Source organism: Hydra viridissima, unplaced genomic scaffold, assembly GCF_058129835.1.
Source record: "Hydra viridissima isolate aposymbiotic clone 2 unplaced genomic scaffold, HvirCarnegie_v1 scaffold_11, whole genome shotgun sequence".
Lineage (NCBI taxonomy): Eukaryota > Metazoa > Cnidaria > Hydrozoa > Anthoathecata > Hydridae > Hydra > Hydra viridissima.
This window is the reverse complement of record NW_028324310.1, coordinates 7,238,632-7,266,544: the sequence shown is the minus strand read 5'-3', so window position 1 is coordinate 7,266,544 and position 27,913 is coordinate 7,238,632. Positions and strand designations below refer to the sequence as shown.

The 27,913-nt window shown below is 28.3% G+C and overlaps 1 protein-coding gene across 2 annotated transcripts in view; it reads right to left on the bottom strand.

Moving 5' to 3' along the window:
• LOC145191070 (myosin-VIIa-like) overlaps nucleotides 1-27,913 on the bottom strand; it is a 46,806-nt gene that overhangs the window by 3,331 nt on the left and 15,562 nt on the right. For both annotated transcript variants that reach the window (XM_090066727.1, XM_090066728.1), the window contains 35 exons: nucleotides 25,010-25,141; nucleotides 24,784-24,919; nucleotides 23,281-23,387; nucleotides 22,996-23,133; nucleotides 22,814-22,875; nucleotides 17,517-17,697; nucleotides 17,179-17,358; nucleotides 16,818-17,036; nucleotides 16,613-16,720; nucleotides 15,235-15,648; nucleotides 14,865-15,122; nucleotides 14,623-14,762; nucleotides 12,215-12,332; nucleotides 11,971-12,099; nucleotides 11,533-11,706; nucleotides 10,601-10,828; nucleotides 10,323-10,496; nucleotides 10,106-10,171; nucleotides 9,755-10,008; nucleotides 9,408-9,580; nucleotides 9,064-9,245; nucleotides 8,757-8,969; nucleotides 8,552-8,630; nucleotides 8,322-8,413; nucleotides 8,030-8,085; nucleotides 7,818-7,883; nucleotides 6,927-7,025; nucleotides 6,767-6,818; nucleotides 6,601-6,654; nucleotides 6,318-6,432; nucleotides 5,789-5,881; nucleotides 5,582-5,691; nucleotides 5,319-5,434; nucleotides 4,843-4,907; nucleotides 220-338 (listed from right to left, as the gene is read on the bottom strand). In XM_090066727.1, the coding sequence (XP_089922853.1) occupies nucleotides 220-338; nucleotides 4,843-4,907; nucleotides 5,319-5,434; nucleotides 5,582-5,691; nucleotides 5,789-5,881; nucleotides 6,318-6,432; nucleotides 6,601-6,654; nucleotides 6,767-6,818; nucleotides 6,927-7,025; nucleotides 7,818-7,883; nucleotides 8,030-8,085; nucleotides 8,322-8,413; nucleotides 8,552-8,630; nucleotides 8,757-8,969; nucleotides 9,064-9,245; nucleotides 9,408-9,580; nucleotides 9,755-10,008; nucleotides 10,106-10,171; nucleotides 10,323-10,496; nucleotides 10,601-10,828; nucleotides 11,533-11,706; nucleotides 11,971-12,099; nucleotides 12,215-12,332; nucleotides 14,623-14,762; nucleotides 14,865-15,122; nucleotides 15,235-15,648; nucleotides 16,613-16,720; nucleotides 16,818-17,036; nucleotides 17,179-17,358; nucleotides 17,517-17,697; nucleotides 22,814-22,875; nucleotides 22,996-23,133; nucleotides 23,281-23,387; nucleotides 24,784-24,919; nucleotides 25,010-25,141 (4,902 nt within the window). The remainder of the gene's footprint in view (nucleotides 1-219; nucleotides 339-4,842; nucleotides 4,908-5,318; nucleotides 5,435-5,581; nucleotides 5,692-5,788; nucleotides 5,882-6,317; nucleotides 6,433-6,600; nucleotides 6,655-6,766; nucleotides 6,819-6,926; nucleotides 7,026-7,817; nucleotides 7,884-8,029; nucleotides 8,086-8,321; nucleotides 8,414-8,551; nucleotides 8,631-8,756; nucleotides 8,970-9,063; nucleotides 9,246-9,407; nucleotides 9,581-9,754; nucleotides 10,009-10,105; nucleotides 10,172-10,322; nucleotides 10,497-10,600; nucleotides 10,829-11,532; nucleotides 11,707-11,970; nucleotides 12,100-12,214; nucleotides 12,333-14,622; nucleotides 14,763-14,864; nucleotides 15,123-15,234; nucleotides 15,649-16,612; nucleotides 16,721-16,817; nucleotides 17,037-17,178; nucleotides 17,359-17,516; nucleotides 17,698-22,813; nucleotides 22,876-22,995; nucleotides 23,134-23,280; nucleotides 23,388-24,783; nucleotides 24,920-25,009; nucleotides 25,142-27,913) is intronic.

The following is a 27,913-nucleotide window of genomic DNA, read 5'->3' as shown; positions in this document are numbered from 1 at the left end:
TCACTGGTCTAATAAAATGACTTGATTAATTGATGCATTTATGTAGTTTTTGAAATATCACTGTTGAATTTTATTTTGCCCCCCCTTGTAAAAAATCCTGCCGGCGCCCATGCTTACATTGCATTTAAAACTTTCTAATCATGACATCATATCATCATTACAGAATTTTTAAACTAAAAAATCCTAATGGAGGCAGATTGTAAGTGAAAAGTTATTTACTTTAACTTCAAAGAAAGCAGAGCCAAAAGTAGGTTTTTTTGAAAGTAATCTTAGGAAACGAGCTTTGCATTCTTCTTTTTCCACACCATGTAATAGCTGATACTGAGCTTCAATACCCTAAACATAATGATACAAACATAAATAGCTGATACTGAGCTTCTACCCTAAAAAAATAAGGATACATAGATAATAAAATTCTATAAAATTATTTACATACTGTTATAGTTCGACTTTTATGCATAAAAATAATTTGTAAAAGTAAGATTACATCATTTTAAAGATTGATCATACTTATGTAGCTAATTTTTGAATGTATACGTATATACGGGACCGATTATTTGTGACATCTAAACAAAATTACTAAAAATCTTCCTTCCCCTATCTCACCCTAAACTCTCAATCACAAATGTTCAAAATCTCCTTAGCTACACATGAAATGTGTAGCTAAGACAAATTTAGAATGAGGCAAATATGTAAAAACTGAAATACTATACACCTTATATTTGAGGCAAATATGTAAAAACTCATTCTCAAAAAGTTTGAGCTCAAAGAAATCACCCATCCAAAGCATTTCTTTAATAAAAATATACTTAAAAGCCATCAAAATTGGCCAGCTTCAAAAGTCGAGGGGAAGACAAAATATTTTTGAACTAATTTTTTTTTTTTTTTTAAGATGTATACTTTAAGATGTAAATTATTTTCTTTTTTTCTACTATTACTTCTGTTTTTATTACATGCTTTAATCAAAACTTTGAAATGTTTTCTATACAAAAACCTTATGAAGGAATAACTTATACATTTTTTCTTGAAAATTGGTTTCAAATGCACTTGAAAAACAAGTTTAAATTTTCATAACTTTTACTAAAAATGTATACAAACACAACTCTATTAGGCTGAGTTTGACCAACACAACTCCATTGAATTTGAAAAAATCAAAATATTTCAACTAGAACTTTTTTCTGACTGGAGATAATTTAAATTTTATTTGATATATATGGCAAACTTTACTTTGAAATAGATAAAGAATTTAAGCTTTAAATTCTTCAGTTGTATTCTATTATATTTTTAATTAAATTACATTTTAGGCTATCTTTAATTAAATTGTATTCAATGGTAAAATAACTTTCACTACTTTTCCTCTCTTTGTCAAGAGAAGTATTTCAGCCAAATACTTTTAAGAGGTCAGAATTCCTGTTGCAAAAATTTAGAATTTCCTCATATAGTAATCCAAAAAAGCAAAAAGTATTATAGTTGAATCCAGATATCAGCAATGCTTGTACAAAGAGTCCAGTACTATATCAATAGATTCTGGTCTGGCATAAAGCCCTCTGCATTGGTCCATCTGTTATATTACTTCAATATCTAGGAGTGGAGCTTTGATAGTATCATTAGATTTTAAATAGCATTTAGCATGAATAAAAGATTTTTTCAAAGTTGTCTTAAGTAGAGAATATAAAAATGCAAAACGATGAGGATCTGCTTGCTGAAATACTGGTCTCTGGAAACATTTATGTGGACAATAATTTCCAAACTTCTGCTGCTGGCATTTGTGTAGTGTTTTTCGACAGTTTTTGGAATAATTCTTTTAAATTTTCTTCACTTCTTGTAGCTTTTGATAAAACTTTCGCTAAACTAAAATCTCTTTCTTTAAAAGCTGAAAAATGGGCAAAATAATATTTTAAAAATCTTTTTAAACTCAATTATAGTTGAAATTTAGTGATTTTGAACTTTCAGTAAAATCTTTTCAGATATGATTTTTGATAAGTAAACTTAAAGTCCTATTCAACAATATATATATATATATATATATATATATATATATATATATATATATATATATATATATATATATATATATATTGTTGAATAGGACTTTAAGTCTATGTATACATATATATATATGTATATATATATATATATATATATATATATATATACACATATATATATAAATATATATATACATATACATATATATACGTATATATATATATATATATATATATATATATATATATATATATATATATATATATATATATATATATATATACATATATACATATACATATACAAATGAAATAACAAAGCACATTTTTTAAAATAAGCTTTAGATTATTAAATAGAATGTTGGAAGAAGTTTTTACGGCTTAGCTTGTATCTTCCTTTTGTATTTTTTGTTGCTTTTTTCACCAATGAAAATTCAACATCACTTAACTACCTTTCTAAAAAGTAATTTAAATCTTTATCTTTTATTTTGTTAATATCTAAAATCTAAATATATAAAATCTAAATATCTAAAATTAAACCTTTGAAATTTGTGGTTTTTTTTTTTAATGGCTATTTGAAATGCTCTAGTTAAACAACTTTTTTTTTTTTTGGTTCAAATTTTATTACTTGTCTTAAAAATGCTTTTTTTTTTCTATAAAATTATACCTAGCTCAAAAATTAAATTCTTATTTTTAATATCTAATGTCATTATTACGATCAGTTTTTTTTTTTAACCAATTGCAAACAAAACAAGATTGGTTTACTAATTCCAGTTATCGTAGTTTTAATATGGTAGAAAAAACAACAACAGTTTTTTAAACAAAAAAAAATACGAGATTTAAATTATGTCAGGCTTATAGATTTTTAGTTTGTTTTTTTTATTAAGCAAGTTATCAATGTCAAATAAAATCACAATCATTAACAATAATAAATTACAATATTCATATTATTACAATATTGTTGATGCCATTAATTTTTTAAAAGACATCTGGTCTGTAAAATTTATAACTAACCACAATCATTATAGTATACTTTACTTTTTTAATGAAAGGATTTTTGTATTCAGTCAGAAAAAAACAATTACCATATATACTAATGTATTAACCACATCCCAAAGTTTTGGTTAAAAAAGTTAACTTTTTTTGAGTGACTCTTACATTAACCATAGTATGAGTTTAATCAGAGGTATAAAAGTAAAAAAAAAATATTTGAACATACTTTATTCACTAAAACCAAATAGTAGTTTAAATCCAAAGTTATCAATATCATCAGCATACAAATCATCAAACTCATCAGTGTCATCACTTGGCTCATTGGTCTCATCATCATATCCATAGATGAAATCATTCTCAGTTCCATCCATTGCATTGCTGATGCCACATTTTAAGAATGATTTCTTGATCATCTCAGTTGGTATATCATCCCATGCATCCTTCACATGCATCCTTCATTTTATAACTAGGGTGATATCAGGTTTTCCAGCTTTTGTTTGCCTTGAATTGCCAGAGCACATCCATTCTCGCCACATTTTTCTTATTCTGTCTTTTAAAGGTTTGTTGAGACATATGTCAAGAGGCTGGAGCATGGATGTTAATTCTCCAAAAAATGACTGCTAGAGTTGTACCATCTGATTTGGCCTCATTCTTTACTTTGAACATACCCCAAACAAGTAGAGATGGTTTTATTTTACAGGATGCACAAGGTCTGCAGCACCAGACTTCTTAGATCCACTTTTTGGTTCCAGCCTCATCCATCCTCTTTTATCTGCTTGAAATATGATTCCAGGAGGAAACTGTGCTGTCTTAGGAAGGTTTTCCTCTTGAAAATGACCAGTGGTGACAATTTTGTTCCATCAGCATAACATGGCAATACAACAGTAAAATGACTCTTCACATTTCCAGATGTCTTTACAAATACAGTTCTTTAACCAACTTTTGCCACAGTTCTGTTGGAAGGAAGATCAAATGTTATTGGTGTTTCATCCATATTATCCTTTAGGGCAAAGTTAAATTTCGTTTTTCAATGATGAATTTTTGGAATGATTCTATTTTTGCTTCAAGATCTGAAGGTAGTTTTTGAGATATTTTGGTTCTCTGCCTGATATAAAGAGAATACCTGTTCATAAATCTTGAGCAGAACCAGAAAAAGTTTTAAGACTCCCACAATTATACTTTCCAGATTTGGCCATTTGAAGAGCATTTAGTCTAAAAGATGCTCTTTTGACAATTCATTCTTGAAGTCTACAATCTGTGATGAAGTCATTCAAGTCTTTTTTGAGATTAGTTAACTTGGTCTATTTTTGCTGGCAAGCTTTTTTTGTTCTTGGAATGTCATCAAGGATGTGTTTTTGCTTCCTCTAATTCCTCACTTGTTGTTCATCCACATCAAATTCTCTTCCAGCAAATCTGTTGTTGCTTTCCTCAGCTTTTTGAATCACTTTTAATTTGAATGATGCTTCATATGAGTACTTTTTTCTTTTTTGTGGATTCAACATAGTCTTATCACAACCAAATACTGTAATAAACTGACATCTAATAACAACTTTAATGCTAATTAATACAGTTTTTGAGGTCCTTTTTCTATTTTCACGTACAGAATATTAAAAACCTAATATTTTTTGGATAAGGCTACAAAGTCAAAAAATGTGTCACTGGCGCAAAAAATAGCTCAAGGTAAAATATTTTATGAGCATTTTAACATTTTATGAGCATTTTAAATTTCTGGCTCGAGCATTAACCGCAACCATAACTTTTACCGCATTTTTTAGGTAAAAAAAAAAAAAAAAAAAAGTGCGGTTTATACATGAGTATTTAAGGTATTATTAGTATTAGAAAAAATAAAAAATAATTTCCTCTTTCCATCTGTCTTCTGATTCCAATAAAACCATATCTTGTGGAATAAAGGTTAATAGATTTCGCCTGAAGAAAAAAAAATCATTGTATTGCAGCAACTATAGTTGCTCTAAAAAAGAGTTTTTAAAGAAGAAAAGATTCCAGATCATAAAATTGACTGTAGCCAATATATCTAAATAAACCAATTCCATATTTTTCCCACAAACTAAATTTACACGGATGATTGAAGGGAAGTAATCAAATAATATGGAAGGTCAAATCTCATTTTTCAAAAAAAGTTATTTATGTTTTTTTGCACTTAGCCATTTAATTATTTGGAAACACAATCGTTTATATAAAAAAAATTTGTATAGTATTTTTGTACTTTTTAGGCTAATTATTTATTATAAAACCAAATGAAAGTTTTTGAAAACTGTACACATACCATTCTTTATACATTATTAATCATAAAAATACTTTAAAGAATTCTTAACTCACATATTTTGAAATTGCTTTTCATCGTCCTCAAAACGCACTTTATATTGTAAAGCAGCTAACTCCATTGCTTCATCTACAGAAAGTTTATGATAACCTCTGAGAAGCTTTGGTAGCTCCTACCAATAATTAAAACAAGTAAAAATGAAAAACACTGAAAAAAGTAACACAAAATTTTATTTAAACCCCTTAAATTTTATCTAACTACAGAATGTTTCAAGCCAACATTTAAGGTAAAACGATAATGTACAAATGACAAAATATACCTGATGATAATGAAAAATTTCATCAGCACGTGGATCTTTGCCTATAACTGTTGTTGTCCACAATTTTTTCATGAAAAATACTTGGTAATTTAAGTTTAAAGGTGTTGAACCTACCAAAAGAAAAAAAAAAAACCATTAGCTTTTCTATGCAAAAAAATAAAAAATAAAAAAGTAAAACAAACTTAAAATAGAAAAAACCACATTTACCATCTCTCATCGGGCTTGGTTTTGCTTTCTTTATCCAGTCAATAAGATGGCGAACAAAATCAAAGAAAAAGTCAGACTCTGGGACACTGATAACTGTATGAAATTTTTTTAGATTAAAAGAAAGACTCATTAGGAAACTTTCATATTAGATAATATAAAACTGAAAATGTAGTGTAGCAGTCTTTGAAATTCAATTACTTTCATGTTGCCAATCAAATATTTATTACTATTCATTTCAAATCAGAAAAAGTGGATTTTGCATCTAAAAAATTTTCTCCATTTGGTGCATTTTTTAATAAAAGAGAATTACTATGGATGGAGCACTTATGAAACAATTTAACTTCTCAGCTGATCTTTTGAAAAAAGTAAACTTCATAAGAAAAGAGGAAAAAAAATTTTCAGCGAAGTTCTTGATGCAAAATGTTAATTTTGTGATGTTTGTGTCAGCGTGCATATCAAAAGCAAAATAGTGACAAGAATTTCAAAAACTGACATAAATATTTAGGTAGAGATAAACTTAAAATTTTACCTTTATCAGCAATCTTAACAAACAAACTGAAACCATCAGCAGATCTAAGTTGAAGAGCCTTTGCTATGATTTCACAAAAATCTTTTGCACGTGTGCTTGACTCAACTTCAAAAGGCTAATTAATAAAAACATTATTTAGACACCCAAGAAAAACCTGTCAGCTAATGTAATCTATAATTATCAGCTCTGTTACAACAATATTTATTTTTAATTTTATTAGTTTATAATTATCCATCCTTACACACCTCATAGAAACAGTTCAAGAAAACAAAAATAATCTTACTCTGTTGTTATCATCAGGGAAATAAACTTTATGAAAAATCCGAACAGTCTTTCCCTAATAACAAAATTTACAATAAAAATGCAAAGCCTTTCCACAATAAAAAAATTAAAAAAAAAATGTGAACAGTCTTTCCTTAATAACAAAATTTAAAGATAAAAATCATTACTTGAACTGCTTCAACTTCAACAAGATGAGGAGGATATTTTCTTGGACCTTGTCTTATAAATAAAAAAAATTACATCTCCATGCTTTTGCAAAAAAATACTGAATATCTGAATTTACAAATTTTAATTTAGCACCTACAAAATTCTTAATGATAAGCTTACCTTATAGTTTTGTGCAAACGATAATAGCAATCACTTGCAATACCCCAGGTTCTGCTTTTTGATTTTAAAAATAGTTTTACATCTTCTTGCAATGATGAACTAAAAAGAAGATTTTTTCTGCATAAACTTTTTATAAAACAATTTGTAAAGTTAAATTTTTTGTTTCCTTTAGCAGTCTTCCTGAATTTTTTTTATGCATACACCTATAAAAATACTGCTATTTTATACTTTCATTTTCTTTTCGTCAGCTACAAAAAAACCTTCATCCAACCTACGTTTTTTATTATGGCTTAACAGACCTTTAATTCTTTCATATTTAATGTACTTGATCTCAAGTGAAAATTCATTTAAAGCATTTTACATATTCCTTCCATTTTATGTTTTAGCAGCCCCTTTTCTAAAGTTCCCAAATTCTTTCAGGTTCCAAGCAAAAAAAAATGCTTAGTAAACAGTAATTTTTCTTCAATTTCAATTTACTAGCTAACTTATAAGTCATTTGATTAGTACTGTGAAGAGTCAAGTTCTTTGCAGTAGACTTGATCACAACTTATCATATACAACATTTATTTTAAAATGTTTCATGGAAATGTTCTAAGTGACCAAGACAGGCCACACTATTTAGTGTTACAAACAGATAACAACCATGAAATATTTCCTCAGTTAGCAACCATGAGAAAAGATCATAAGTATAGTTATTGTTAATAGAAATACTGACAAACTATAGTGACAATATACTTTTCAAACTTAAACCCGCAATTCACGTTTGATTACTATATAATCATACTTGAATTGCTGTTTTTTATTATTACTATCTCTATCAAGCATATATTTAAATAAGCAAACAAAAATCTTATTTTAGTGTACTGGATAAAAATATCAAATATTATCAACCTGCAAGATACACATCCTGTTAAAAGCCACATCAGTTCCCATCCTTTTTCTTCTCTTTGTTGATGTCTACACCAAAATGTATTTCAAGTTAGAGACAAAAAAAGTCAGAATAGAAGGAAGTTATTATAAATAAATATAATTATGAAAAATTTCATAAATAATTATTAATAACAGTAATTTGAAAAGTCCAACTAAATTAAAATTTTCCATACGGATTTTCTGTTAATTGCTTAATTACTTGACAATATAGTTCATCCCTTAGTGGTTCCTAAACAAATTCATTTTTATACTTAACAAACTTTATAACACAAATCACTGAAAACATCTTGATAAACAACTGATTGTAATAGCTAGTTTAAAATATGTAAAATAATTCTTTATACATATTTTTAATAAATATTTTTTACATAAGTAATCTATGTAAATGAAAAAGTTGTTAAATATCAAAATTATTAAGATTAAAAACAAACTCAAAATGTAAAACTAAATATAAAACTAATATACATTGAGGATTGCTGGTTCAAATATAAGATCAGTAATGTCTGTGCTTCTTCTACTTTGCTTAAATGGCTGATCTCCCATATATTTCATAATAGGTGAAAAAAGTTAAGTAAAAACTCAAATTTTTCATGCAAAAATTATGTAAACTTTTAATAAGTCAATTTCTTTAGCATTTGGTTATTTGAAACCTAATCAATTTATATATTTTAATAAATTTTCTTCTGAAAAGATATAATAAAACATTTCCACTGCTTTTTTTGACAACTCTTCTTCAGTGTTCAATCGCTTCAGTAAAGGCTGTTTTATTGGCTCCTATAGTCAACATAATACTTTAAGAGACATATTAGTCTTTAAATGTCAAATAGTAATAAAAGCATCAATATCACTGAAAATTTGAAAAGGTTGTTGCAAATAAACAAAAAAAAAGTCACAATTTACTCTAGAAAATAACCACAGTGAATCCATTCTTAAATTCCTCAGTGATTTCTGTAAAGCTTTTGTTAATGTTTTTTTAGGTGGAGGATTAAAATGGACTTCTGCATAGGATTCTAGTGTATGTGGAGTTTCTGGGATAGGTATGTCATCCATTTCAAATAATGATGCTGTTTCTGAGAGTTCTGATTCTGGATTTGGTTGTGAGAGGAACAATTCCTAAATAAAAATACTTCAAAATATCTCAGTTTCAACTAAAACTTAAAATGAATAATAAAATATCACATTTTCAAAATTAAAAATAATTACAAACCAGAATTTCAACAGATGGCTTGTCTAAAGTTGGAAGGACATATACACTTTCTGATGTAAATTCACCTCTTTTTCCTGTTTTTTCATTGATACCTGTGCACCAAGCAGAGTTTAGTACAGTTGCTCCATTCACATTTTCCAATATAATAAGATCACCTCGTTTCATACTTAAAATTTTATCATCTGTAAAGTAATAATTGAAATACATTCAAAAAATCAGTTTTGTTTTAAAGCTAAAAAAAGGACAACACCTAAAAAAAATTATCTTAAAAACAACTTTATAAACATTTAAACCTCTTTTTAACAATTTAATATTTAAGTAACTATATTAATAAATATGTTTACTTGTATTGCTTGTATGGTCATGAACAGCTACAACATACTTTGATCTTTCCTTTAAACCATTTAAAAAGTATGTAATCAACTCTCGAATGTCTTCAGAATTTGTTGAAGTAAATGTGTATTCTAGACCTTTCACTGTTGATAATGTAAAACTTTGGCCGCCAGGAGATTTTTCACTAAAAGAGTATCAAAGTTGTCTTTTTGATGATGATGATGATGATGATGATGATGATGATGATGATGATGATGATGATGATGATGATGATGATGATAGAACTGGGTTAAAAACAGTGTTTAAAAAGAAATACTTAACTATCATGAATATTTCAAATAATTTGATGAAGACTTACCCACCACTTGTAACAGTATAAAGTTCAGGAAAAGAACATTCAACTAGCACTCTTTCCTCAGAGTCAACTATATAAACACCAATCCAATTAACAGCTATAATTACATCATCTCTTGGAAGAACTGGTCCAGAAAATCGACGAGCTTCATAAAATCGTGAGAATAACAATGGCCAACGAAACTTTGCATGGAGAACAACATCTTCTTTTACAGATTTAGGTTCACGTGGATCACCCTCTTTCTCAAGATGGTATGGCTGATAAAATAATGAAATAAAAAAAAAAATAAATGCATTTTTTGACATTTTAAAAACAAACAAAAAGATTTTAATAAAATGATTGGAAAAGACTTACTGATATTCTTCCTTCTTTAATTCCAGTCATTATATTGTTATATCTCTCAGTAATGCGCTTTACAAGCTAAGGATAACAACAGATAGTTATGGAATCATTTCTATAGTAGATGGAAATGAATTTAAAATTTCAAATAATTTGATTAAAAGAGAAAATCTAAATATAATTACAAAAAATAAACCTGAGAATGATAATTTTGTAGTAATAAAAAATAAACCTGAGAATGATGATTTTGTATGAGATTTATCCATGACTCTTTTATTCCTTTATTTGGTCCAAGCAAGTGATCAGGAATATATGAAGGAAGCAATTCAAGCACCCGCTCTCGTTTAAACTGATTTTGATATTCAATGTAGTATTGTTGTGAAGCTATGTCAGCAAAATTCTCTCTCTAAAACCCGTTTATGCAAAAATGGAATTTATTTTTACAAACAACTTTAAAAAAAAAAAAATTAATTTGTACATCACATACAAAATGATGTAAAATATTTTTACTGTATTATATTTGTATTCCCCAAACTTAACACCACGACAAATTTGCTGATAAATAAGATTTGTACCAACAATATCAATTGTTGGGTTATGCCATGGTGAAAAAATCTCTTTTCTGAAAAATAATCTCCATGGAGCATTTTGCTCTTTTGCACCTTGTTCTTTAGCATACTGCTCACACTGTGAAATTGCATCCATGACATGGTCATTTCCACTTCCAAGACTAGAAACCTACACAAATGTAATACTTAATATTTATTTACTATATTGCAGAGTAATACCCAATAAGTGTTTAAGTTAAAACTATTTGAATTGGAAGTGGTATTTTACGAAAGTATTGGAGTGGTATTCCACAGAATAAGTAGTATTTTAAAAATTTTGTGCTGAAAATCCATCTGAACAGCATGCTCTATTCTAATATACTAGTTTCATTGTAAATGCCTTGAATTAAAATCTTGCTCTAATTTTCTCCCTATTCAAGTCATTTAGTCAAGTAGTTTAATCTTGTAATGAGTATGGTTTAAATGCTATCAACTAGAATGTATTGGAGCAATGAGTTATACTTTGAAAAAACTGCAGAAGCTATGACTGTGAATCAATTAAAAAAACTAAATACAAAGTCAGGATTTGTTTATACTTGTTTTCATAAGAAAGTTTTCATAAGTGACTTTTATGTAGTTTATTTTAAAAATGACATTAATGCAAAACAAATTCTAAGAACTATAGTAAATACTTATTTAAAATTGGCTTCAACTATTTTTTTATTAGCTTTATTTTATAAAGCAGTTAATACTACAATAACACAAAAAAATATTTCCAGCCAACATCATAAAGTAAAAATTTGTTTTGCATGTTATGATGTTGAGCATTTCACCGTACATTCCACAACTCAAATTCACAATTTTATAAATCCAAATGCAATATTCATCACATACCTTATCAAACAGAGCAATGTATAAGGAAAACCCAAACTGATCTACCAATCCAATCTTACGAGCTAGCTCTTCACAAAGTTCTTTTGATGTAGTTGCAGAATCAGCAAGAAGAGTTTTTGTATTACCATCCATGAATGTTATTGGAAGCATCAAGTATCGCTTAAACTTAACTGCCTGAAAAATTTTAATAAAATTATTAAAATTAATTTCTAATAAATTTTTTAACAACTTCCATAGTTGCCAAAAAAATAATAGAGAATATTATAGATATCTAGTATTGTTGTAAGATAAAAAATATACTATTTTGCTACACAAATTAACTGAAGCACATTTATTCATGAATAATAAGAAATGAGTACTGTTAACTAGTGTACATGCTTTTTTCCCTAATAATACTTATTTCTTGCTATTTTTGTTTTTTTACTTCATTAAATTTACCTGAAGCTCCAACCAACTGGGAGGTTGAGAACGAGTTCCATTTTGCATAGTTCGCAAAAGTCTTTTTGCACAGTATTTACGAGTAGATTCAGGACCAGTTTGGATAAAGTTCATTAAATACTTAAAAAACTAAAAAAAAAATCATACTTTTTTATTTTTCTAGAGAAAATAAGCAAATCAAAAAAAATTCTTTGTTTGCTACTTTTTTGAAAATAAAGCAAAAAAATGACTAAAAGGTACTTACAATTTCAGATGGAGAAAAACATCCTAAGCACAAGGATAACAATACCCAGCCCCGTGTATAACTAGATTTATTTTGACTTTTTGTTAATTGTTTACACAGTTGACAATAAATTTCATCCCTACAATAAAAAAACTTCAAGTGTTTTTAAATCAGAAATAGGCATTCCAAAATAAATATCAATTTGAACAAAATTTCTATAATTGCATAAATGTTTTTGAAACCACATAGATGTCATAACTAACATTAGATGCACTCTTCTTGTTAAAAGTTCTAATAAGCTGTAAAGAAGAAGAGTTAAATTACTTCAGTGAAAAAATGAAAATTTACTATTGAACCAGGGTTCAAATGTAAAAACTAGATTTACATCTTTTAACTATGAGAGATAGAGGGTTCGGTAACAATTTGAAAACTTTTTCTTACTAGTAGACTTCAGAAATATTAGAGTCAAAAATAATCATATCTGAGAAATATTTGTAAAAAAATTCAAGATAAATGCCTTTCCTTAACATTCAATAAGATTTTTTTTTTTTTCAATGACAGCCTCTTATTGTAGATAGAAGGCCTGGCAAGTACACTTAGCATGGTTTTTGACTGAGGATGCTTTGTATGGCACACAGGTTGGGGATTGTCACTTTTCTGAACAATAAACTGATCATCTCTTCTGTTGATGATACAGTCAACAGTAAATACCTTCTCATCTGAGAAGATTTTGACAAGTGATGGATTTTTTTAAACAATTTAAAACCTTTTTTGAGTGCTCTGAAAGCTTTGCGTCAAAAGTTGACTGATAGTCCTGTCAACACTAACCTTCCCAAGAGTCTGTAGAGCTCTTCTCATGGTGTTTTTGCTGGTCTTTCTAATGGACATGGTAGGATTTTTCTTAACATGCTTCTGTGAACTTTTTGTCAACTTTTTTGTTCACAAGAGTTTCCATCTGAGCCCTTTCAGCAGTATTCAATCTTGTAACTTCAGATATTCTTATCACTTCTCTTGTAGGTAAACCCACTTGATCAAACTCAATCTTTTTGCTTCCATGTTTACTTTTTAACTCAAAATTATTTTAGTTCACTTTGTTGTCAAAACTACAATGCTTGAACAAAAACAAAAATTCTGATCATTCTAAGTTATGCAACCTTTCTAAAAACTGGTCTTTGAATCATTACTGCACCCCATATAGAGATTAGGTCGGTGAAGAAATGTAAAATTCTCAATCAAAATTTTTTCTTTTATTGATTCAGGAAAAGTACAACAGAAAACAACAGTTTTACTTTTGGTCAACTGAACTTAATTTTCTGTGATTTTTAATCCCGTGGAAACAAATGATCAAGTTCAGTAATGTGATGCTGAGGCTACACTTACATATAAACATTCAATAAAGAGGTGAAATAACAATTTAAAAAAAAAACAATATGAAAAATGAAACTTTTAGCACAAGTATTATAAGTTTCATACAATAGAGTGGTGAAATAAAATATAAAAAACACAATATGAAGTTTAAACTTATAGCAACCTGAAATAGAACCTGATTCCAATATTTTTTTTGCATGATTCAAACAGATGCATGCTTTTTATAACTTTTGAATACTTTTTATGCAGAACCCTGCTGAGTGGGAACCCTGTTGAGTAGGAACCCTGTTCTTATGCCAAAAGAACTCTGTAGTCTGCTGCTCAATACTTGTTATTTTGAAAAGTTTCAATACAAAAAAAAAATTCAAAATCAATCTTTTTAACCCTCTTAAGATGGTTAAAAAATTTGATTTTAAAAAAGTTATATAAATCTTTTAATACCCATATAAGTTTTATAAATCTTAGAATATAAAACTTATTTTGATAAATCTATATTATATGGGTCATACTTTATAAGTAGATCTACTGTTATCAATTAAAAATAATGGGATTTTTTTAAAAATGATCAATTTACTGATTAAATTGATTTGCTTAAGTTTATTTCATTTCTCCTAAAGAAAAAAGACTTCTAGAAATATTATCAGTCAATATTTTGTTTACTAAGAAAATCTCCTCTTGCTTCTTGAAAGTAATGTGGTGTAATAATCTCTAGATTTCTATTACAAGGAAAGATATGCTACTTCTGAAGCTATTTCTCTGCTCTATATTTTCAAAATAAAATAAAAAATAGATTATTTTCAAAAGCAGAAATAATATAAGAGTTTAATATTTTTAAATTACACACTCCTAGCAAACAACTTACAACATTTACTTCTGTTTTCCATATAAAACCTTTGTTAAATTTTTTAACAACTTAAACTTGTAAGATAAACTTGTAATGATTTAAAAGCTTACAATTCTACTGCATAAAGAATAATAAAATGGTGCCAAACATATCAAAATATTGAAATCAGTAAGTAAAAAATGATTTAAAAAATAGGTGATAAATAACTTCACCTAACCTTAGATCTGGTCTGACAATTGCATGGCCAACAATAAAATGAAGCTTATCAAGGTTTGTAGTTGGTCTATCTTCAGGTTGAAGTGCAGCCATATTCTCAACATTTTGATCACCATTTTCTGACAAACGGTTAGCAACTTCCTAAAAATATTACAAAGAAAATGCATAGCCAAAAGAAAACGTGAGTAGTAAATAAGATGCAAACAAATAAAAAATAAAACATTTAAAAACACCAAAAACTACTTTTGTAATCTTTGATTTTTTTTTTAATGTCATTGATGCTATCCTTCTTCTTAGAGTTTCTCGTTTTACTCCATTTTTAACATTCTCTTCAGCAGTTCCTCCACCAAGATGATGAAGACTTCCTCGATTTGAGCCTGGTCGACCAACAGTATCATAAATTTTATTCATCACAGGTGTGTTGTCATACTTGCTTCCATACTTTGGGTCTTGCATATCACCCATAAATCGTAATATGGTAATCCAAACAGCTAATGCTGCCTTAAGAATTCAAAAACTTTTAAACCAAGAATGTCAAAAATTTTAACAAAAAAGGAAAAAAACATAACATAAAGTCCAGTTTTATTTAGAAATTGTTTATTAACAAACTTACGAGTTGATCAGTTTTTTCTTCATGCATCAATAGTGGTCTTTCCAGAGCTTTGGTTTGAAACTCACATGTATTTTGATTAGAGAAATACAAAGCTGCAAATTTCTTAAATGTGTATTCATGTAAATCTTCAGTTTTTTCAACTGAATTTATGACTTCACCATCACTAAACTGAAACTGGTCCTGAGGAACAGCAAGATTTCCAAATGCTGCTGGAGCTTGTCCCCCTTGTCTATTTTCATTGCCAGGAAGAAATCCAAAAATTTGATCCACCACTTCAGAGTCATCAATATCCATTTCTTTTTTATGTCTTGCACGTTCTTCAGCTTGGTTGATAACATTTTTCTTTACTTCTAAAGCCTCTTTTTGCTTTATCTCATCTTGTTCCATTTGGGCCTTTAATATCAAAGCACGCTCCTAAAAAAAATCATTAAACATTTTATATTAAAAATAATTAAACATTTTATATTACCCAATTGATTTAAGATTTAGTAAAATTTTAATTGGTCGTACTAATAAACCTTCTCCTTATGCTTAGCTAAATTTGAATAACAGTTTTTTATTTTAATGCAAATGTGTTATTGAAATTTCTAAGTTAAAACTGCATCATAATATTAATAAGAATAGCTTGCATAATAAGGAATAGAATTTTTTTAAGCTTTACAAAAGATCTATGGCCTATAATGATGTAAGCCCATCAGCTTTAAATGTTAATAAAAAAATGACTCAATATTTTTTCTTAAGATTAAAAATATAGTATTATTTAAAATACTAAATTTTTAACTTGAATTTTTTCAACGATAGACTTGCATAATAAATGTTTCTCTGATTCATTACATAAAACTTTTACAAAATAAGTAACTGGAAATAAAATTTATAAATTTATATTTTTGTATTGCTTTAAAACCTGCCTAAATTTTTTTAAAAAAGTATTACATATTTTGAAGTTTCAAACATACACTACCTACAAAAAACTCTTAAAATCCTCTTTGAAAAAAAACTGCTGATTCCTTAACTATACACAATAATTTCTTTGTGTCTTTTATGTAGAACTTAATTAAGTGCACCATTATATCATTGCAGCATTTTATCAACTTAGAAGTTTTATACTTAGTACAAAGTGTATGAATACTTTTTATTGTTGAATTGTATTAGAATGACGTTAATGCTGTTTTGCATTAGAATGGTAATAAGCTTCATAAAAATATATAATTAAGTTGTTATAAATTGTGATATATAATGTATGCACAAATTGTAATATATATGCATACTTAGTACAGACTTTTTTTTTTCTTATGAAATAGCTATTTAAGTTTAAATTAAAAAAATCTATTCAGAGTTGGATTAAAACTAAATAGCTATTATAATTTTTTAGCCTAACCTGAGCAACTTTTTCAGCTTGTATTGCAGCTTCATGTGCACCAAGCCTGTTTCGAAGACGAGCTTCTTCTTCCTTTCTTACTTTTTCAGCTTCTTTTTTAATCATCATCTAAAAAAAAAAAAATTCAGTTACAAACAACACAAAAATGATACAGTGAAGTTAATAATCTTTGAAGTATATATACAATATAATGTTCAAAACATACTTCATATTGCAATCTTAGGCGTTTTTTCTTGGCAAGGAGCATTCTGAATCCAGATTGAATTGTGATAACAGCACCTAGTTTGATCTTGTATTCTCTGCGTGCTAAATACCCACGACAAAGAGATTGAAAAGCCATTATTTTCAATCGTGTTTGTTTATATGATATTGCTAACTGTTTACTTTTAACCATAGCCTGTAATCTCTCAAATCCATAACGCATCTAAGAATACAATTATGATTATTTTATTAAAAATTTATATTTTTTAAACTTAAACTTATATTTAAATATCAAAATTTATATTTAAATATATAGTTTATAAAAAATAGTTTTGATAAAAATTTTGATAGTACAAAGGAAAAACCTTTTGATATCTAATCTTTGCCACTGAGGCTCGCCAATGTTTTTGAATAACAATGGTACTGCTTCGTAGCTTCAAAAATTTTTTTCTATGCATACTGCCTCGAAAAGTCTTTTGAATAAGTGTAACACCTGCTGTTATAACATGCTCACGTTTTATTTCTAATTCTTGGTCTTGTGAATCCTATAAAAATTTCATCAATATTGTGAAACAAAAAAAAAAAACATTCACTGAAAGGAAAAAAAAGATTTACTCTATTGTCAAAAAATCTGGATCACATTCGCACCAAGCCCTCCAACTTCCTTTTTATCAAAAGAATAAGTTAAGAAGTTTATATCTACCTTTAAGAAGACTTTAGTGCAACCTAACTGCCAATCTCCATCAGTAAGACTATTAGCAGCAATAACACGAGATGCTTCCTTTTGGTTATTTCGTAAAGTCCTAAGATTTCTTACTAGCATGTAATACCGATTTACAAATGCTTCAAATGTGTGGCGAATTGGGTATCCAGCACGACGAATTCTAAATTAAATAAGCTGGTACATTAAAGTCCTAAGATTTCTTACTAGCATGTAATACCGATTTACAAATGCTTCAAATGTGTGGCGAATTGGGTATCCAGCACGACGAATTGTCAAAACTCAAACAATTAAAAGAATAATCTTATTATGTGCCATGAATCAGACAGTTCCCTTTTAGTTAAAAACAGAAAGAAAAAAAAAAAAACTAGATTTATTTCAACAAGCTTTGTCAAATATTTGCATATATAAATGATAAACTATTTTACTACTAGAATAATTAACATTTTAAAGACAAAGTTAATTTAAAAATAATGGATTCCTTCAATTTAGAAAATGTGCAAAAAAAATCATTATGTCATTTTAACTTTCAAAGCACACCTATCCAAAAATGGTCCCAACCTAAATTTTGAGGACCCAAAAAACGACCAATGGGGCATTAATCTGCAAGGTCTCAGATATCACCAGATGTAAAAATTAAAATCTAATCTCTATAGCCAAAGGAGAAAAACACATTTAAAGTTTATAGCATTTTGGGCTACTCATCGCACTTGGAGCCCCGTCGTAAATCTATTTTGTTTTTTTTTTCACTTTTGGGTTATGGAGTTTTTAAAAAATATCAAAAACTCTACACATATATGTGTTGGCTATAACCTGACAAAAAATCAGCTCTTTAACACTTGTGGTTTGTGTACAGAGACCTAAAGTATAGGGTATGGCACTAAAAACCTCTTTAAAAAGAGACAACGGATGCTTTACGTTTTTATTCTAACCTTATTATCGACTATGGAAGTTTCAAAATTTAATAGAATGAAGCCTTGGCATTTATCTTTCAGGCAAAAAAAATAGAAGCAAGATATCTTTTATCTGTGCAAAAATATAGCTCTTAAAGTAGGAATCTCGCCCTTGAAAAAATGGCCAAAATATAGCAGCTTTTTGTGGTTTTTATGCTTTTTAAAGATTCAAAGTTACATCAAATAACTAATTTAGTAACAACATCATGTGACTAGTGGATATGGGGTTCTATGGTTGTTAGACTTCACATTTGTGAGTACTTTGTCTGCAAAAAGAGTGCTTTTTTTATCCAAGTTTGTAATAAAATATGGGGAAGAAAACACATAGTTAAAGGCATTTTTTCTAATTATTCTGAATTTAAAACACATAAAAACCTCTTTATATTTTAGTTGTTAAACCCACAGGTTTGCTTTGTTGTTTTTGTTTAAAATGGTTGAACAACTATTGGAAATACACATAATAATGGTAACTTTTTTTAATTTAAAAAATTTTTAATTTAAAAAAGAAATATCTCTTTACTGAAATGGGTTTTAACAAGATATCAAACATATGAAAATCCTATTTAAACTTAATCTCCCATTGTAAAAACACATACATACAGACATGAAATGATTTCCTTTAAAAAAAAAATTACTGTATGGTGGTCTTGTGATGTTTATTACTTTTTCTTGAAATTGCTCTTAGATTTTTTTATTTAGTACTTGCAAATTAAGATATAAACTTCTGATTAATTTTTTGTAAACTTATGATATTTTATGAAAATATAAATAAATTGATACTGTGTATAATATAAACAAAAATTTTAGACAAGAATGAAATTCTAGAAATCACTGTTTAACTGTTTAAAAAAAATAGAATTATTTAAAAAATTAAATTCAAAGATGCTTGCTGTTATAGTCAATAACACATTTCAGTAACTGACCTTCATAACCAGGGTGATCAGGGTTTCTTTTGTACCTAGCCCATTGAGCACTGAAGATTGAATGTAAGGCTTCTGTTGATTGCTCACTAAAAATGCCCAATGCTGTACCCTTTAGAGTAATAAATTCAGGAACATGGTAGAACACTGCATGGGTTTTTGGAGTGACTGAAACTGGGAGTTGAAGGTATGAGTTCTTAAAGCCTTCGATATGTTGAATATATTCAGTATTTATAGTCCTTCCAAAGCAGGAGCTAACAACACTCTTTAAATGTTGGAATGTTTTCACAAAACCAAGCATATGGTCTGCCTTTTCTCTTTCAGTAATTCTTTGCAAAACATCCATATTCATCAAAAGCATATTACAATCATTCCCAACAAACTCTCCACCATGATAAGGTTGTAATTTCAATTTGAGAAATAATGGCCAATCTTTGCCTTTAGGCCATATCTTTAGCATTGATTTGTAAAGATGATTTACAATTCCAAGGAGAAGGTGAAGTTCCATTGGGGGAATAAACTCAATAACTTGTTTGACATCTTCTTGGTCAAACAATGGGTTATGAACAACATGAAAATCCTTTGCACACATTTTTCCATTTTCTTTCTCAATGAATGCTTTGTATTGCATCCTAATGGATTTGAAGTTTCTTGGAGTTCCCTGTTCTTTGAGGTCACTAGATTTAACATCACACCAACAGCAAGGGTGTTTGCTTGAGTGAGACTGAATGCCACAGATGATATTGGCTAACTTCATGTCACATGCAATAAAAAAAGGCACATCAATTTTCCCAAATAAACTTAAAATTTTTTTGGCATTTTCATAAGTTTCTGAAACATTTTCAGCAACAGCAACAAGTAGCTGACGATTGGCACTTGTTTCTTTCCCTTGTTCTACAGCCAGTAAGCTTTTGTCATTTGAGGCTGAATTTGTTTTGACATTTTGACATCCACCATTGGAGATAACACTCAAGCTGAACTTGAGGAAAGATCCTCCACCATCAATACCTAGTTTGATGAGAGGAGGTGAAGTGATTGCTTTAACTCTGAAAATTAGTTTATAAAAATCCCCTAAACTCTTGCAGTGAACAACCTTTGCCAAATAATCAGTTTTCGTTGATGGCCTTGTAAGTGAGAATTTGGAAACTTTGAATAAACATTCAACCTTTCGACCTGCCATTGTAAAACTTTCCCTAAATTTTATTTCAACAACTTTTGAATTTGTAGTCTTGTTTAATGCTACAGCCAGTTCTTGCATCTTTTTATTTGAAAGACCAGTATTGATTTGACCTTGAACCATGTCCAAAGTAGTTAGAGAAGTTCTTGATATGCACTGAGCTCTGGAGGGACCTGGAGTGATTGTTAAAGCTCTACCTCTTTCTCTGCTCAACCTAATAGTACCCTGTGGAGAAGATACCTTTTGAGTTATTACAGAGGACGCAATTTTATCAGCAGTTCTGGAATCAGTTGCTACCATTTTCTTTAAGTTTTCAAACTTGGTGGCTTGTGAACAATTATGCGTTATTCCTCTTTTGACTGCACTGAGACAGTTTGAGCATAGTTTATCAAAGCTACTTGATGATTTTTTCAAATCTTGATCGGTTGAAAAAGTGAGCTTTGTAGAATGTCCTTTTAACTGGCCAACCTGGCAAATTAAACAATTACAAGAATCAAATCCTCTGGTCTGTGGTCTAATAATCACTTTGTTAAAGTCATGTAGCTTGGGAAGAGGCAAGTTTCTATCTCCTTTACCATGCTTTTGTACCATTGCTCTGCAGGAATTGCATATCCTCAATGAAACTCTATCATCCTTAAAATCAATCGAATTTCCAGAAAAAATACCTAGTATTCTTTCCTTGTTGAAATCAGAAATATGCCTGTCACATTTTGAAAAACAAAAGAAGCATATAGATTGCCAACAATGTTGATGAGTTTTTCTTTTATATGGCATTTCAGTGCTTAAAAAACTGATCTTTGAAAAAAATATTCATTACAAGCTTGTATTGATAAAAAATCTTTTTAGTTGTTTAGACTGTTGACTACTTAAATGTAATTACTTTGATGTTGTGGCTTTTCCCGGAAATAAGAAATATTTGGTTTCACATTTTTAAATAGTCGAAAAAAACTTGGCCAAAGCAATAAAAGATTTTAGGAGATACTTCAATACAAGAAAAAAAGCACAACAAGGTTATACATATTTGATTTAAATAAAAAAAACTTGATTCTAGCATTAACTTTGAAACTATTTTATAAATTACCAATTAATTTTGAATTTACAATTCTAAAGTAATTTTTACAATATGAAAAAAAGTTTTTATTATATCCAATATTTGTTCAATCATTTTAAACAAAAACAACAAAGCAAACCTGTGGGTTTAACAACTAAAATATAAAGAGGCTTTTATGTGTTTTAAATTCAGAATAATTAGAAAAAATGCCTTTAACTATGTGTTTTCTTCCCCATATTTTATTACAAACTTGGATAAAAAAAGCACTCTTTTTGCAGACAAAGTACTCACAAATGTGAAGTCTAACAACCATAGAACCCCATATCCACTAGTCACATGATGTTGTTACTAAATTAGTTATTTGATGTAACTTTGAATCTTTAAAAAGCATAAAAACCACAAAAAGCTGCTATATTTTGGCCATTTTTTCAAGGGCGAGATTCCTACTTTAAGAGCTATATTTTTGCACAGATAAAAGATATCTTGCTTCTATTTTTTTTGCCTGAAAGATAAATGCCAAGGCTTCATTCTATTAAATTTTGAAACTTCCATAGTCGATAATAAGGTTAGAATAAAAACGTAAAGCATCCGTTGTCTCTTTTTAAAGAGGTTTTTAGTGCCATACCCTATACTTTAGGTCTCTGTACACAAACCACAAGTGTTAAAGAGCTGATTTTTTGTCAGGTTATAGCCAACACATATATGTGTAGAGTTTTTGATATTTTTTAAAAACTCCATAACCCAAAAGTGAAAAAAAAAACAAAATAGATTTATGACGGGGCTCCAAGTGCGATGAGTAGCCCAAAATGCTATAAACTTTAAATGTGTTTTTCTCCTTTGGCTATAGAGATTAGATTTTAATTTTTACATCTGGTGATATCTGAGACCTTGCAGATTAATGCCCCATTGGTCGTTTTTTGGGTCCTCAAAATTTAGGTTGGGACCATTTTTGGATAGGTGTGAAAGTTTTATAACAGCATTAGAATGAAATAAAGATTTCAAAGTCTAAATGTCAGCTTATATATATATATATATATATATATATATATATATATATATATATATATATATATATATATATATATATATATATATATATTATTTTTTACTTTGTCAAAAATATTAAATCAATTAACATACACCATAAACAAAGTGTAATAAAAACATTTGAAACTTACCGAATAGTTTCCATCATCCCAGAGTATCTTAATTGTCTTACACATAGTTCTCTATCAAACATCTGAAAGAAATAATGTGCTAGTTAAAAGTTTCAAAGTCAAAAACCTACAAAACCTGAACTTCTGAAAACTTAAATTAATCAATAGAAACAGTTGAAAAAACTTATATCAAAAAAACTAACCAAAGGTTTTTTAAAGTCATTTGGTTTTATACATCGCACAAAGAATGGGTGACATTGATTTAAAGTCAACATTAATAAATCTAATGACTTCTTGAATTGATTTCCTAGGGTTGGTGAACGTTTTCGCGTTTCTTCACCCTTAAAAAAATAAAAAATAAAAAAAAAAAAAGATTACTTGATATTAAAACCTTAAAAGAATAAATTTAATTGTTAAGTTAAGATAATTTGCAATCTAATAAAAAATAATTTTTTTTTTAAATATTCGTTTTCTCCATAGCAATTTACCATTTTCAGTTCTTTATCAAAAAGATGAAGCAAAAACTTGCTATCACTTTCAGCAATAACCTGGTTCAAATCAGCACTAAATGTATCACGATTCTTTTCAAGAATGCCTAAAATTTAATTAAATGACATTAATTGACAAAAACTCAAAAATACTCAATAACACCGCTCTGTTATTTAACAAATCAACAATTTTTTATAGACATCATTGGGTAACTTTTTTTCAGTTACTGCCTATTTTTTGAGCAGGGCAGGATACACCAAAACTTATCATGAAGAAATTTTTATTTTTACCATCTTCTGTACTTTTTACACCAAAAAGGTCATCAATTTGCTCTCAAGATCTTTGATCATCATAAATTATAGAAAAGCCATTATTTGTAATGTTGCTGTTATCAGAAATAAAAGAATTTTTATATTCGTAAATGGTATCATCCTTCCATCAGGTCCATTGGATATGGAGCATTTTTTTAAAAAACAAACTTAATACAACTTTCTTAGACATTTAACAATATTAGTAATTGGTTCATCTTTTAGAACTGCTTTGAACTAGTCAATCTTCTTGTTTTGCTTTTAATTAAACATTTCTTGTAACTACCAAGACAATTTTTCTAAGTTTTTCAATCTAAAATCCAAATAATTTTACTTCAAGTGACACTATCAACATTTTTTTCCATGGACAGTTGAATTTGAAAAATAACAGCTTTTTTCTTTGCATTACATTTGTCACTGAAATAGTTATTTTCAAAAAATAAAATAAAAATCAGCAACATATTTTAATTGCTAAGAGAATGGTTTGGGGTAAGTGTTTGTTATTATCATTAAAATATGAATAGTGTAAATAAAAAAGGGTTAATAGAAAACTGAATTAGACCCAATCATCCCTACCTAACTAATCAGATTTTAATGTTCTGCATTATTCATCTTTTTGAAATAAGACACAATTCATACTTTTCATTTAAAGAATTGTGTAAATTTTAAATATTTCAGTATTGTCATCTTTTTTGACTTATCTTAAACCCTATGATGCCTATAATAAGTGCAATTTTATTCAAAGCTCTTTTGAAAGTGGAAAATAAAATAAAGTTTTTCTTTCAGTACTCTCAAGTACCAGAGAAATGTTATTGTACTTAACCTATTAAGTATTTAAATAGTAATTCTATTTTAATTTTAATGCAAAAAAATTCTTAACTTGGTATATAAAATGACTGTATAAATTGGGTCAAGATTTTTGTAAGTGTGTAGGTTACTTTTTATCCCTTCTAATTGGTTTGAACTCTTGACTTATACACTGATATATTCAATATATCAGTTGTTTTTTTCTAGTTGAAGAAGAGTTTTAGTAAAAGTTTGAAGTCAAACAAGAATTAACTTTTCTACTTGGTAAAAAATTATGAAATAACTTTTTTTTACAAGAAAATATTACTTATATAAGTAAATCACAGTTCTTTTGCCAATCAAAAACATTTAGAATTATTAATTTATAAAAAAAATACAATAGAACACCTTTGGCATTGTAAAACACTGAGCCAGCAAAATGGACAACTCCAAACATTCTAGCAGCACTAGATTTGTGAACCAAAAAAGAAGGATGCTTATTGTGATGTTGGACTAGTTTATTCAACATTGTCTCATCTGTACTCTATGCAAAAGATTTTAATCTTTCTTATTCTCTTTTGAACAAAATCTTTTAAATTGATTTTATAAAATAAGTATTTAATAAAGAAAATACCTTTGGAAACCTGCACTCCTCATCAATAAGAGCAAGTATATTCATGGGCTTTTGAGCTATTAAGTCTAAAGTCTCTTGGTTGTCTGTGAACTGAATGTGTTGCCATTTAATGCCTTCATTGTCATACTCAAGCTTAATAAAAATTTTATTATTATTGGTCATTCTGAAAAAAATTTTAAAAAGAACTTATTCTAAAGAATAAAAACTAAATAACTAATTTAACACAGAAGACACACACACACACACACTATCATTAGACCTTATTTTTGGAGTATGTAGTCTTTAACCTGTAATGAATATTATGGAAACTTTTAAACAAGAAATAGCTGAGGACTTATTATCAACATTCATTTAAAACATTATTTCTTTATAAAGAGATATGATGTCTTTTAATTAATCATTTCAAAAATCTACAAATCAATTTACAAGTGAAATACAAAATCATAAAAACCAGTAAAATAACTGCAAAAAGGACTGAACCTAGTTAACAAATACTCCATTAAGAGTTATAAAGTTCAAAAAAAGGTACTTTATTGGATGATGTGACACAAATAACATCCAGACCCAAACTTTGATCAAATATTTATAGTATTAATGAAACTAAATTAAGAAAAAAATTTTTTTACAGTGACAGAGGGAGCTAAGATGTGCTGATTACTTAGCTGGAGTTGACAAAAAATTTGCTAAAAAATAGGAGAAAGTAAAAAAATAGGAGAAAATGAGACAATATTTAAAGGGGAAATTGTTGAAAAAAATTTTTTGACAATGTTTTCCGCAGTACATGAAATAATAATTCCTTTTTTATAGAGAATGATCCTAACTCCAGTTCAAGTAATGATATTAAATTATGAGAAGTGTAGTTGTTAACAATGACTGAGAGCACACAATCAATTCCAAAATGAGATAAAGAAGATTTTGTTAATTCAAAAATAGAATAGAATTTGTTTTAGATGGGTCTTAATTTAGTATGAAACTGTTTTCATTTTGCAGGCAATAATTGAAGCTCTTGAATACATTACAATACATTAATACAATATTATTATCTTTCTAATAAAAAAAAAAAATTCATCTATTCAATAAATCTAAACAGAAAAACAAATTGAACTAGTGGAAGCCAATATGATTTTCAAAGAAACATTTCAAAGTCAATTAAGACATTAAGATTTTGACAAAATCATCTGAAAAGCTTTAAAAAAGTTCCTTAAAAATGTTTAGCCATTATTTATGGTATTTAACTGATGAAATATTTGTATTGTCATACTTTGACAATGAAGTTGCTTAAAAAACTAAAAATAGTTATGAATTTAAACAAAGAGTTTTTTTCAAATTTGGGGAAATGACATATTCCATCATATGAAGAAATTGGCGGCAGATTGTATGGTGAGTTTTTTTAATAAATTAGAATTATACACCTTGTACAGAAAGTTTAAAGGCACTTGTTTTTTTGTAACTTATGGTAAGTTTGGACTGCTGCAAAGAGAAAGTCTGATGCAGGGTCTTCATTTTTTGTTTTTACTTTCTTAATCAGTTATTAAGAAAAAAACACAACTTTGAAAGAAAAAAACACAAAATCTTTTCTGAAATGTAATATCAAACACAAGAAATCAAAAAATTGATGAGAAGAAAGTGCAATAAAGTTTAAATACACTTATTATTTTTTGTCATGGAAATATGTTAATATGGGATATGACCGCAGTTGTTTTTGATACATGCTTGTAATCGACTTGGCATTGATTCAATAAGATTCTCATCATCTTGATTGGTATTTCAAGCCACAATTTTTTTAGTTCTTTTTTAAGCATTTCGTGACTAGTTATTTGCTTTTTTGTTAGTTGATAATCCATCCAGCTCCATCGGGTTTAATGATAATCCATCGGGTCCATGATAATCCATCGGGTTTAAATCAGGTGATCGAGCTGGCCAAATCACGAGTCAAATATTACTTTCAATGAAATAATTGGTAATTGAATGTGCTGTATGACATGGAGCATTGTCTTGTTGAAATAACCAGTTTTGATCAGTCTGGTATAAATCCCAACTAGGGATAAGCAAATTTTCCAAAATGTCACGATACCCATACTGGTTCCATCTTCCTTCGTATATTTTATGATAGCCAAGGCCTGAGCCTGATATGCATCCCCATATGCCAACAGAGCCACCACCTTTTTGAATATGGCTGTGTATGTGTTGCTTCAAATATTTTTCCATATTTTTGCGACAAACAAATCTCTTGTTTATTCTGTTAACAATTTCAAAATTCGACTCATCGCTAAAGATAACTATTTTCAATTGTTCCACTGAATAATTTAAATGCTCTTTGCACTCCTGCTTTTGGGTTGCCTCTGCTAAGCGTATAAAGCATGTCTTCATCGCGAGCTGACAGTTTTTTTGAGTGCCCAATTCAAGGTTTATCATTGGCACTACCAGTCGATAAGTAATTTTAAATTGTTGTACAAACGCTGAATTCAGAAATATTCAAGTGTTTGCAGATTTGTCAATTGCACATTTTCATTTTAATGGCAAGTCATTTGCATGACTTGCCATTTGACTTTTGATGAGACAGCTCTTTTACCCATGAAAATATGATCTATTGACAAAGTTTCATCAGTTGAAAATGGCTGAAGGTTGAATCAAATTGAAGATGCATTTTCTTTTGCAAAATAAAATAAGAATAAAGATGCAAATACAATATGCTAACGATAGCAGGCATTTGAGTGATGAAAATGCAAAAGACTGCAAGAAAAAATAAATTAACAAGAGTTATGAGTTTTCCAATCAAAAAATGTTTAATTTTTATTTCAAAATATTGTAAGGTCTTAATTACTTCGTTAATTTTCTCATCACCCTCCACCTTCTTTATGGTACCCTTAAATTTTTTTCTTCTCTAAATCGATAAATTAAACC